Here is a 13750-nt window from a genome sequence, read left to right on the forward strand (position 1 = left end):
TGCACCATCTGTAGACAGAAAAATGTATATTTGTTCTGTATCTCATGGGAATAACACATCTGGGATTTTCCATGCCCTCCAAACTTGCTTGCCCGTCCCCTGCCCACCCTCTTCTAGTCAGCGACAAACTGAACTCCCCAGGTTGGACTGTGATGCCTCTGTGACCCTGAGTCCTGGAAACCTGGCAAATGCAGACTTGCAGAGGAGTTGGATGTGCAGGGTGAGTTCTTTAAATTAATTGTATTGTATTAGATGTATTAATTATTTGTATCTTAGATTTATAAACCTTAAAACTTCCATCAAGCAACAGAACCTTGAGACCTTTCAGTTAAATTTAACAACTAGATCTGGAAGAAAAGCTATAGTTAATATGAAGATTTTGGGTTGGCCAATACAGCTCAGGATTACTTTTTTAAAATAGTTTCAGAGAAACAAAGTAAATAATAAAAAAAGTCTAAAATGTTCATTAAATGAATTTTTTTTTATTTTGAATAGGAAAATATAATCTTATTTCATATTTTTATGACACATAAGATTAAAGGGTGGATAAAATATGCCATTTAGGGCAATGGTTTTCTAACCTGTGAGATAACAACTGCCCATAAAGAAGATTCAGTCCAAAGTGATAAGACAAAATCTGAGATAGGGAGAAGGCAACCTAGACCTGCACCTTAAGCAATACTGAGGCAGGGAAATGCCCTAAGCCTAAAGAACTTCCCTGAAAACAGAGTGCTCCTTTCCACCTGAACTCTGGAAAAAGGAGGCACTCTCATTTCTGTTTATTATCTCCTTCAGAGGGAAGGGCTGTTCCCTCTTCTCTCCAGTACCGTTGCTCCCATGAAGAGTTTCACAGTCTGAGATAAGCAATTACTCAAGCTGAAGTCACAAAATAATAAATCTACTGCTGAAATCAATACAATGCAAAGGCAAGGACTTTTATATAGAATTTTTTTATTATTACATTGAGAGTCTCTCTTAAATTAACCTGGGCAGTCCAAGCACTTTCCCAAGGAATAAATCTTTTTCTTACATTACACACAGTAAAATTAAACCTTTATTTTCTGTTGAGGAAATAAATGTTTCGGTTACCAATTTGTAAGTATGGTATGTATATCATAGGGAATTATAAGCTATTAAAAACTATCTGTAATTCTTTTTAATGGGATATTTTATGATTAGTAAACTCTGCTGGGCAGTCTTGTTGTGGAGTGAGGAGCATGGCTGGGAGGTATTTCTCTGATTGGTGACTGCTAGCAATTAATTTTTGCTCTAGATCTCTTTCTTGCTATTTTTGCAGAATTGGAGTAGCTGGCTAAGAGGCATTTTTGAATAGGCCTGGTTCCAGGTTCTTCCAGCAAGTGGTGTTTCAGGGAGCCAAGAAGCAGAGCTGGAAAGAGTGCTGCACTCTGTGGCATTTCTCCTTCATGTGTTGATAAAGCATGGCAGAGAAGAAATCATAAGCATATCATGAGTGTTAAAGCTGAGGGCTCAAAGGGCATGTGGGCAGGAAAATAAAACTGCTTTGGGGGTAATGAGCTCTGTGTGTGCAAGCAGAGATATTTGTAGCATACACTTTTGTGCCTAAGGTTTGCAGCTTCCTTTCCCATCTGCCAGACAGGCTTTGAAGATGGCCAACAAAATTCTTCAGGTATAAAATTGTGCCTACACATTTGTGTGTCTAAATGAACCTGCACACTTGTTCACACAAATCCAGAAACTCCTGGGGGAAACAAGACTGACTGTGTCTTTTATAAGCCCTTTGTCCAGCTGCTAATGCCATGGCCAGACTGCCCCAAGGCTGCTCTGCTTCCACATTGCCACAGGTGTTTGCCAAACCCAGTGCTCTGACTGCTTGCACTGTGCTTCTGGGTGGATTTTTTCAGCTCCAATCCTTGAAGTGCCCCTTTTAAGGGACACAGAAGAATTAATTCCTTTTGCTCAAGTGATGCAAAAGTAGTTAAACATGATTCAGAACTTGGGCTGGAATCCTTAGGTCTGTTTTAGTGTTGGGGGTTTGTGATTTGGACTTGCATCCTTAATATATTATGCAATAATAAAATAGAGAATGATGATAGGAAAGATGAAATAAATGTTCACTTATTTTCCCATAGTCTGGAAACAGAAGCACTCTAATATTAATAGAAAATCAGAGTTTGTATCTCTTGTGCACAAACATTTGGTAGTTTGATTTAGCAGAGTCTGGATTTTTATAGCTAGTCATCCTTCTGACAAAATAGATCTCTTTTATCAGTCTATTTTCTGTTCATTTTTTTGTGGGGGGAGTTCATTATAATTGGTTGCAGTATTTCTACAGTTTTTCCTTTGCTGCTCCCAAATTCACAATTCGCACCACTGAATTGGTAAATGGCTTTTTCTGCCAAGTGGTCAGATGCAATTGTTCACTGACTGAACAATTTGGGATTCTTCTACGTACTCAGCACTCATGTGCACACACATGCAGGATTACAGATACACACACACACACAGACACACACACACACACACTGATACTGAAATGATTATACAATTTACTGTTCAAAACAAAAAAAAAAAAAAAGAGCCACAGTGCCAAATTCAGCACCAGGTATGTTTTAATGCATGTTCCTCCCTTGCCTCAGTGGGATTCTGGAGCATAGGTTTAGAAGACCTACATTCAAGTGATAGAACCAGGAAAAAAACATGTCATTTTTAAATTAAATAGGGCTTTTGTCTTGCCTTGGATTCCACTGAGGACAAATACATGTTCCTTTCAAAAAAACAAGCAACAGAAGCAAATTCATGTGCATATAATGAAAGATTATTTGCAGACTGTTTGGGACAGTCCAGGAAGCAGGGAATACGTTCACAGGCATTGTTTGCTGCTGGTCTTCACAATGCCCTTTGTCTTCTGCAAATGTTATTGCAATTAAACACTGGCTCAGCCCAATGAAGTGAATCAGAGTGCTTATTTATGAGAACATTTGGAATGAATAATATGTGGCATAATATCTGAAGGCTGACATTATGAAACCTCTTCCTTTTACAGTGGGCCTTCATCTCTGTCATATTCTCTTACTGGCCAGCCAAACATAAGCTTGTTTCCCCAGCTGGGAAAGCAGCACTCTCCAGCACTTGCACATCAGCATGCGAGCATAAGCACACTATATTTATGTATTGTTTATAGGAACCCAAAGGATGAGTCAAGGGTTTGCCTCAAACAAGGGTCTGCCTGGGTGTGCAACAAACTCCCTTCTTTTCCTGTCACAGAGCGTGCCTCCGAGCCAGCACAAAAAATCGAATTCTCAGGACTGAAGACGTTTTTCACCATTTAGCATGGGACTAGAAAGCAGACTCCACAAGAGGGAGCCAGAAAACGAACAATCTTTCACGAAGCAGGCTATTAAACTCTTTACAGAATAAAGTGGTGGTTGTGCTACTGTGTCCTTCACCAACCAGAGCAGGCGGCTGAGCCGCTGCTCCCCTTCCATTATGAGGGCTGTTTGTTGTATGAGAGCATCAAGTCATTCTTCAGGGCTTTGTAGAGATTGACAAAGGATTCAGCCCAAGTGTCTTTCTGGTGCCCCTGGGACTGAGCAGCCCTGTAGGCCGTGTAGACCATGGTCAGCACTGTCCTTTCAAAGTCTTCCTTCTTGAGGACCCTCGGGTAGGAAGACAGTCTGCTGCTCAACCTGCGGATCTCTGTGATGCTCTTGGGGATAATCTCATTGCAGATGGTGTCAAACTCAGCAGCCTTCCTCAGGGAAGCCAGCTCCTCATCTTTGATGGAGATCCTCTGACCTTTGTCGATGTCAAGCTCAGCTAAAAGAAACTGGTACAAAATCAGAACACAGAAAGCTATTTATTTTCTCCAAGAGACTCTGGACAGTACATGTGAATTAACAACATGTCCTTGGGTCTTTAATTTTTGCCACATGTAGACAGTTGCACTGTCTGGAGGTGGGGAAGACCAGAAAGTCTCTATCTGTTCCCACTTTTCTGGTGAACTATCACACAGCCACGGGTTTACTGCTGGGATGAATGAAAGTGACACAAAGCCAGATAATGGATAACCCCAGTATGGGCAGTACCCCCAGTCTTAGTTAAGGTTTAAGGTACCGTATACTGCACCTCATAAAGCAGGACCACATCTTCCAGCGAATTTTGTAACACTGGGTTGAGGAAGGCGGCTGAGGACCTCTTGAATCGCTGAGCAGCTGGGAAAAGCACAGCTGGAAAATAGCAATGGGAAAAGAGAGGTTCCAGAAGGTGCCAAACACTGACAGGAATCAGCAGTTTTCAATAGGAGAGTCAAGTAAAGAACTGCCTCTTGCAAAGTCTTACTGTACAATCTGGCCTTTCACTGTAAATGAAATGTGTGACAGGGGTTGCTTTCACCCTGATCTACCAGGGATAGAGGTTAGCTGGGCCCATATGGTGCCTAACATGGGGTGCTTTGTTATCCAAGCCCGGGACTGTGAGCTGCACCCTCAGAGGTGGAAGGAATAATGATAATTGCAGCATTAACATTGTCTGAAATACAGGTCCTTTTCCTGCATCTGAAAGGGGAAATCAGTACTGATACTCAACAAAACCTACTCTTTTTTTGGTCCATTCTTCTACTGTCATGCTTCTGAGAGTCTATATTTCTCCTGGTTTCAATTGTCTAAAAGTTGATCTCTCCTTATTTATTAGAGACAGATCCACCAGAGTAATCAGCTCATCTGTCCTGGGCATTTACACTTGGAAGGAGTGACTCACCCAGATGTCTGTGCCTCTTCACTGAGCCTGTTACCAGCTTAGACAAGGCAGCTACATCCAGTGAGGTGAATCCCAGCTTAGCGTGACTTTAATACTTTGCAGTGCAATAACTGGAAAAATCAGAGCCTGCTACCATCAGGTATCTGTTCACCACTGTGAAGTGTACTACAGATGCAGTCTCAGGGAAATGAGACAGGAAACATATGTACAGTCCCTGAACTCAGCACCCCAGTGAAGGAGAGCATTTGTGGAATCAGTGACCTGGACAGTCCAGGGTGTAAAAAACATCTGATGCTGCTTCAGAGAAGACCTAAATGCTTTGAGTTATTACCCAGGTTACAAACCATCCATGTACTGTTAAAAAGTCTAAATTACTTTCAGAGCAGAAGGAAAAAAACTCTGTTTAGTGTTTTATTTGTAAATTATTATCTGTATATTATTTTGATTTTGATGTTTGGGTAAGCATAATTTGAATTTGTTGGATTTTTCCTAATATTCAGGAATAGAAAGGGTTTTTATTTTAAATTTGTGTTTATGTGACTGTTGGTATGTGTCCCATAAACTTCACTTCTCAACTTTAATTCTGTTTGCCAATAGATAAATTTGGAAACCAGTCTAAGAAAAAAAGGCAACAAATCCCCCAAATTTCAATAGGCATTATGATTCCCTATCAAAAATTCCATGTCATTATGATTTCCTGTCAAAATTAAGAATTTTTAGAGTTATGAGTAACATGTAATAGAACATGCTTAGAAGAGTAACATGTAATAGAAAGCTTACTTTGAATTACTGGAAGGTTTCAACCCACCCTTCCTCTACCAGATTTTTTTTCCCATGAAACATTTGTACTAAATCAATTCTGTCTAGTTTTGCCAAAGTTCTTGTGATGGATTTCACACACTGCCTGTAAAAAAAACCTGAAGATCATTTAAAACTCTCTCTTCTGGGCATTAAAAAAAAAAAGGCTCGAGCAACTGTAATTATTTTATGGAAAAATTATCCCAGCCCTCTGACTACATGGTTCATCAGACAATTTGCCTCTTTGGGGTTACCCAAGCAGATCGTAAATATGCAGTTTCTTCCAGACTCTGTACCCTAAATTCAGTCTTCTTCCTGCACCATTGGCAACTGTTGACTTTGTTCTAGTTTGGCTTATTAATGCTATTTAAATTCTAGTAAAGCAAGAAGAGAGACACCAGAGCCTCAGGACCTTTATATGGAAAATGAATCACAATAATGTTAGGTATGAAGCAATTCATACTTGATGAAACAAAGTCTATTTTGGCCTTAATTTAGCTAGGAAATAAGTGAAATATCTTGTTGAATTGCAATAACTATGCTGTAGTTAGAGTAGCTGGGATGGGTTTCAGGCATAGCTGTTCCATCCCTGATGTTTCCCTCTCTTGCTCAGAGCTTTGCTGAGGCACACTGGAGCTACTCCATTTTTTGGTCTTGAAACCAAGGGGTAACTGAGTGCATGTGAAGCACTTGAAACTTCAAGAACTAATTACTGAGTAATTAAAACTTTTATTACCAGGCAATTAAAACTCTAATTACTTAGCAGCTGGCAGAAATCCAAGCCATAATGATGACTATTCATTTTTATCTCTTTTAGCTTTTCAATGCCTTTTTGGTGAAAACAACATCAGAGCATGGAACACCTCTACATATGCAGATGGTTTATTTAAAATATCCCCTGAGCCATGGGAAAAGTGTCTGTGGCACCTTGCTTCAGTGCTGTCATGTTTCTTGTCATCACACTGATTGCTTTTAAGCTTCAATCCGAGCAGAGATTCCCACTGTGGGGCTGAGCTGGGAGCCACCAGCTCCAGCCCATCACCACTCGCCCAGAAAAGCCTCAGCAAAAGGCTGACACATAAAATGAATGCCATGCTGTTGATTCAGTGCAAGCCCGCTTGCTGAGTCACAGGTAAAACGCCAGAAAGAAGAAGGGTTTGTTAGGAGATTCAAAGGGACAAGGGCTTGGGCTACTCTGTCGTGAGAAGGATTTTTATGTGTATCAGAAGCATGCCAGCCTCTGTAGCACTGACTCCCTCATCTCATTATCTTGTTCCCAAAACATATTAAAGTTTGTTATAGTTCTTAGAGACTCTACTTAGAAAGTCTTTCAGAGCTCGTTTGTATTTGTCATGGTTATCAGATTTTCCTGATCTGCATTTTATTCAGTCCTTCCCTTTCTCTTTCTTCCTGCTCAGTAGTCAAATCCTTCCACCATCACTCCCTCCACAGTCCTCTCCATGAATTCACGAGTCCCTCCAAGTCTGTATAAACACTTGGAGCAAGCACTCTGATTTTCATTGTACTGACTTAACACATGTGTCAGTTAAATACAAAAGCTGAAATACGAAAGATTTCCAGTCAGTTTCTGCATTTAATGATTGCAAATTCCACTTGAAGGTTTTTGCTGACTTTTACTTCTTCCTGCATTTACTTCCATCTCTGACATGAGTTCTCTGGGGACATCAAAGAGCACTAGGAGAGTTTAGAACTCTTTACTAATTTCTGTCCCAAGGGATTTCTCTATAAAGCTCTCAAACAACTGGGGGTGCAGAGTGATGTGCATGATTTTATGTTGGTGTTGCAGCCAATTCATTTCAATGGCAGTAGCCATGAACATCTAAGCAGCAGAGACCCCAATTAGTATTGACAGAGAAAGCCCAGCCTAGTGATCTCTGAAGTTAGTGGAGAGTCTCCAATTGATTTATTGTTTTTATTTATCTTACAAATGTGTTAAGACATCTCCAATGTAGATATGGGTGCTTCTGTCCTAAGGGCTGGTCAATCACATAACAAAAAACTTATGGTTTGTGGAGACAAGTTAGGGAAAATAAGCTTTGCATTATCCTTACTGAAAATATTTTCCATTATACATCAATATATAACTTCCATCCTCTTCCAAGTCCCTCCTTCAGAGGGGCCTTGGGAGTTCTGCCTTGCTGCCTGCTCAGGGCTCAGGGCTGGAGGTGGATAGAAAGAGCTGTGTATCTGAGCACAGCCAGCCCCTCCAAGCCTCCCTGCCTGGCCTCATCCTGTGCCTGGAGCACATCACTGCCTCTGCCTGGAGACAGCAGCCAGCCCACACATCTCCTGCTAAGGGTGCTTAAAAGTGCCCTTCAAAATTGGCACAGAAATCTCCATTTTCCTTTTGCTGCAGGAAAATGAGCCCATCCAGCCTCCTACAGCTCTGTTGACTCAATTCCACTCTCCTTCAGGACTACCCAGGCTCTTAAAAAAAAAAGGCACGTTTGCCAACTCATTAACCTGCTTCTGACCACTTAGATTCCTCTTTATGGCTTAACCTTAATATCACATTTGAGGCTGACAATAGCCTAATTTTAAAGATGTTTTCATTTCTCTTAATAGATTCTGCCAGAATCTTCTGCACTTCATTAGCCGTGTAGTAAATATTTGTGATCCTCTCCCAGGTTTTCCCTGCAGTTTGATTGGTGAGGGCACAGATGTTTAGTTTTGCTTTCCAGTTCATGCATCTGTTCATTATTTCCCAGTTGCTTCCTGTGATGTGTTTGCTCAATAAGCACAGAGCATAGCTGCTGAAGTTCTCAGTTATTTGTGCACCATCAATGCCCTTTTCGTCCCCTATGAAAAGGTATGAAGCACGATTTGGGACCGGTGCAGACAGTTGCTCCAAAGCAAGTACAGCTCCCTGGTGCTCTTGGGCATGAACAGTTTAACTGGGGTTATGACTCAGAAGGAATGATTTTGATTGTCATCAGAGGCATGGAAAAGTGTTATCTCATAGCTTCAGAAGGACACTTTCCATGAAGGACAGAAGGAGCAGAGGAACAAGAAGGATTTGATTCTTCAAGATGGATTCAAGATTTTGCCAAAGAAAACAAACTTAGCACTGTCCATAAAGTGATTGTATAGGCAGATACATTAGCCATTTTAATTAATGTAAAAAATGACTGAATTTATTTTGTTGCAGAGACTGCTGGGCAGTTCATAGAAGCTGTTGTTTTGGATTTTAGGGCAAATGCCTGAAATGCTCACAAGAGGATTCTTTACTGTGTGGGCGACTGCACACTGGAGCAGATTGTCCAGAGGGGTTGTGGAATCTCCTGCACTGGAGACATTTAAGAATTGTCTGAACACAGACTCTGGGACTAACCCTGCTTGAGCAGAGAGGTGGGACCAGGTGATCCACGGTGGTCCCTCCCAGCCTGGCCTGTTCTTTCTGGATGATTCTGTAACTGTGTGTGGGAAGCATAGGTTTGAACTCTCCTTGACCAGGCTGAGCAGAAGAGAAGAGGACATGAGTGTCAAAGTTTGCATACACTTGAAAAAAGATTTTGTTTCATATTTCTCTTTGATAACCTTACTTCTGAGGGCTTGCACAAAGACCAGAAATATCTTTTATACATAAAGAATTTTATTTCTGTCTAATGACACTTTGGTGGGTCCATGCTGAGTTGCTTCATTGTTTGAATAACAATTCACTATTCCCTATTTGCTGCCTCGGGCTAACAGGGAAATGCCCCTGAAAATATGTTAAAAATGGTACCCTTTACCATTCTGCAGTGGTGCCAAAAGCTTCACTTACACCAGGGTAGGGGGGAAGTTAACCTGTGTCAGGCAATGTAATGTGGTAATGTGGTAAGTGGTAATGTAAATCACAAAAAGGGCAGGATTATTAAAGGATCAATGTGGTTTTTATGCATTTTAATCCTTGTCTTGTATTTGGTTCATCTCCAGAAGGATGCATCTTCACAATCTGCAAAGTGTTGGCATTGTCCTGGGCCTGCAGGTGTTGCCAGGGCAGAATATGAGCTTTGGCTGCACTCCCTGACTTCTTGCTTTTCTGTATCGAAACTACTATATTAGAAATCATTGTACACTTTGTCCCAGTGCAGGAGAAATTGACAGACTGGGGATTTGGAGAAAGAATAAGGGGAATTTAAATAAGGGAAACACATACAAAATCCTAGAAAGACAAGAAAAAAAAAAAAAAAAAAGCTGCAGTGCTACAGTTTAGAATCTGAAACTTATGTCTGGATTTGCAGTTATTGACATAAGTAGCTTCTATGACAACAAGTGCAATGCAAAGACTTTTACATTCCAACTTTGATATATTTAAATCTGCATCATTGGGGGATTAAATCTCAATGGCCCTTAGGCGAACACAGCAGTGAGATGGAGAAAATATTTTAATTACAAAACAGCATGAATTAGCTCATGTTTAAAAGCAGCTACCAAAAGAATGTGCCTCTTTTTGCCCTCAGTTCATATCCTTGCTATCCTAGCGCCAAGGTTAAACTTAATTCATAACTGTTGACTAAAAGTGAGGATAGACATTAGCATTATATTTAGTTATTAAGAAAATAAATGGTTAAAGAGGAAGAAAAGCTTTGTCTTGAAAAGTTTTGTTAATAAGAGTGTAGAAAGTAGATCTCCCTAAAAAAGCTGGCAACAGGCAATACTGTTCTTAGGAAAAAAAAAAAACAACAAACTTTAAAACACTTAAAATTAATAGCAGATTATATTTAATTCCATAGTGCAACACATTATCAGTTTTTTACAAATTTAGATTTTACTAATTTATCTCCTTTTAAAGAAACAAATACATTCTGAAATGGTGTCTCAGTTGCATAAAACAGAACCCATTCCTACATAAAACTTCTGCCCTTCATAAATGACATGAGATGTGTGAGATTAGATTAATGTGCAACAGAATTCCCATACAAAAAAACCAAAAAAACCTAGAGTGGTAATAGCCTGTCTAGCTACTTGGCACAAGTAAGAAATGTAAAGGTGTATTAGAAAGACAAAAAAACCATTATGCCTGCAGAAATGGATATTGCTAGAGAAGAAAATAGTTTGGCTGAGCCTGTGTTTGTGAGAGGTGGAGGATATTTACATTTATGACTTAAGTGAAATGGTTTCAAAGATATCACGAGTACCAAGGAACTAAAATGGTCTGAGAATTTATTCCCTCATATGGAATTTCCATTATGCAGCATTTTCACCTGTCCCCAGGCTGAAGCAATGTATACTGTGTTATTTATTCTTCCCTTGGTGCGATAAGGAGGGGTCCGCAGCTGGAATTATTTATGCCCATAAGAAGACATTCCAGTCAGCCAGGAGAAGCCTTTATTATGCTGGAGTAAAGTTGCTGCAGAAGGTGTGAAGAGAAAAAATGCACCCAGAGAAACTGAAGGAAAGAAGAAGTGAAATATATTGTTTTCTGATCCTTCAGTTTGCTGCTATATTAGCACAAACTGGGCACAGACTATGGCAAAAAATGTATAAGTGAAGGGCAGCAATAAAGGAAAGAAATATCAACCCTGCTCCACAGGTTTAACTCACAGGCAATAAATAATTGTGGTAACACAGTTAATTTCAGACAGAGTTGGGAAATGGGCCAGGACTTTATATTCCTGTCTTCCTTGCCCAGCCACCTCTCCATCCCTGTCTGTGTTGCTCACAATGGTTCTGATCCAAGGGAAAAGATACCAAGCAGTCTTAATTAAACACATTTGAAATAGTTTCCTACAAATGAACAGGTGAAGGGCTACAATGATGATCCAATTTACTTCCATTTCTCCCAGGAGGCAGCAGAGAAGGGAGGGAGGGAGGAAGAAAGGAAGGAATACAGCAGGGTGTTTGTGTTTGGTGCTGAGCTGTGGGGAAGCACCCAAGGAGCAGAATGAAGCAGCTGCCTCTGCTGTGGAGCAATGGAGAGAGAACAAAGGGAATCAGAGCTCTGCTTCACAGGAAAAGACAGAACCACAGCAGCTCCAAGAGCTGCCTGCATGGTGCTATTGCTGCTCTGGAAGGAAAGCCTTTCAACGCCAAATCCCTCTCACCAGTCCTCTGGCTTTTTTATATCAACATCACAGAGCCCAAAGCGGGGGAGCTCAAGCCTTGCACCACCTCCCAGGTATGTATTTCCTCAGAGCCGAGTCACTGGGCTCACAGAAAAGGTATTCACTCGGTAGCTAAGAATGGCTGGGTCTCCTTTGTGTCTTGGCAGGCAGAGGTGGCAGCTTGGCCGGGTTTTGCTGAGCCTGACCTAATGGAGCTGTAGCTGCAAGGGGCAGCTCCTGCCTGGTGCTCCCTCCTCCTGCCCTTGGTGCTGGCACTGCCTTGTGTGGCCACACAGGCAGCTAAGCCAGGGATCTGCCTGGTCGTGAATGAAGGGGGAAAGCAAACAAAAAAAAACAGCGGTAGTTTTTAAGTGTCTCACTTCACAACACATCTGCTATGCCAGCAGCATTTCTACATGTAAGAAACTCCCAGTGCAGTTGTGCTCTCACTGTTCTTGGTGTAGCTGGTGATGATTCAAGTCCTCAGTTGACCTAAGGATGGAAATCAGCCCTGGAAGGAAAAGCAGAAGCCCTTCTTCATGCCTTCATACACTTGATCTAACCACCAGATGGATAAGATCCTTTTTTGTTGTTGATGATGGCCACCTCAACAAGGGTAGTCATTGCTCCTGCTAGAGGTGAGGGTTGGCTGCAGGACCATCAGCTGCCAAACACTTCTTCCCCTTCTATGCTTCCACCCCACTAAGCCTTAAACAGGAGAAATTCAACTGGCAGAAAGAATATTTAATTTTTTTCCCCAGATTGGATGAAGAGAAAAGAGTCATAGGTCCAGTTTGAACCACAGCTCAGAAATGCCAGGGACTGGCTGGAATTATTCACTTAAATCATCTGTGAATGGCTTCAACTGGCAAATAAATTCAACTGTCTGACAGTGGGTCTAGGAGCAGTCTCTGATCTGATTGCCAACTATTATTATTTTATTCACGTATGAACTGCTCACATACATGAAATAACAAGGTAGTCCTCATCCTCACTGATTCAAGTATGAATCTCACAGCTCAGAACTGGCCAGGAATACAGATTAGATTGACCATTTCTTCTCACTTCAATTAGAAACAACCAGAAATGTCTTCCCTTTTTCTTCAGATCCCCATCCAAATTGAAATAAATTGTTAGGAAGTGAATATATAAATACCAGTTTTCTGCTTCCTCTGCTCTGGGATTTCACTCACTCTTCAAAAGCAGGGAAACCCCAGCTGCCTTTCCAGCTGTTCACTGAGCTCCAAATGTCAGTGCACCTGCTGGGGTTTTCTTAATGACATGAATATGTGCTGGATGAGGAAGAGTATAAAACAGCCTTGCCCAGAGAACAAAAAGAATAGGGATACTGGGTTCTTTTTGTTACATAAGCAGGGCACGAAGGACGGAAGGCTGGGCTGTATCCCTGGTGAGAGTCAGGGCAAACACATGTTTCTCCTGGAGAGGTGAGGATCAGCACGAGAAGACATCTATTCTGTCAAGAACACACCTGTGTGCATGTCTGGGCCCTGTTATTCTAATGTCTGCATCTCTGTGGAAATAATATTAAAATATTAGTGAAGCTCAACTATAATCCTCCACTAAAACTAATCAGTGGATTTCAATGTGTGCAGATGTGGTGTTGGGCCAAGACAGTCTTTGTGATATTGCCATAAACACAGCATAGAAATATAAAGGATAAATGTAAAATGGGTTGGGTTTATAGCTGCATCCCCCATTTCACAAACATGCATACGGGATTTCCATTTTAGAAAGCTGATATTTGTCCAATCTTCAATGTTATTCCAAACTTTCCTAAAACCTGTCTATTTTGAGATCTTTCAGGTTTCAAGATCTGCTGAAATAAAGCTGAGACTGATGTACAACTGGATTCACCACTAAAAACAGAAAGTCTTGCTAAAATTTGGAATGCTGCAAATTGTTAAAGGCTGCTGGACACTGTGCGTGAGATCCTCAGATGACCTGAGCTGGCACCACCAGCCCTGTGCTGCTGCTCTGCTGGCAGCCAGGCCACAGAGAGCCCTGGGCTGTGAAAGACACACTTGGCATCACAGAGGAGACAAGAACAGTACAGTCAGGGTTACAGAAATCTTACAACCAACAGAATAACCCAAATATCCTGTTTCCTGAGGAGAGAGACCTGAAAGGCACAAAATGCTGACAGCTGT

The 13750-nt window shown here is 41.2% G+C and overlaps 1 protein-coding gene across 4 annotated transcripts in view; it reads right to left on the minus strand.

Annotated features, from left to right (window-relative positions):
* Positions 1-934: 934 nt before the first annotated feature.
* FAM180A (family with sequence similarity 180 member A) overlaps positions 935-13750 on the minus strand; it is a 76742-nt gene continuing 63926 nt past the window's right edge. For all 4 annotated transcript variants that reach the window (XM_072923528.1, XM_072923530.1, XM_072923529.1 and 1 more), the window contains 2 exons: positions 4108-4208; positions 935-3808 (listed from right to left, as the gene is read on the minus strand). In XM_072923528.1, the coding sequence (XP_072779629.1) occupies positions 3467-3808; positions 4108-4208 (443 nt within the window). In that variant the 3' untranslated portion in view covers positions 935-3466. The remainder of the gene's footprint in view (positions 3809-4107; positions 4209-13750) is intronic.

The sequence above is a fragment of the Taeniopygia guttata genome, chromosome 1A (genome assembly GCF_048771995.1).
Source record: "Taeniopygia guttata chromosome 1A, bTaeGut7.mat, whole genome shotgun sequence".
NCBI lineage: Eukaryota > Metazoa > Chordata > Aves > Passeriformes > Estrildidae > Taeniopygia > Taeniopygia guttata.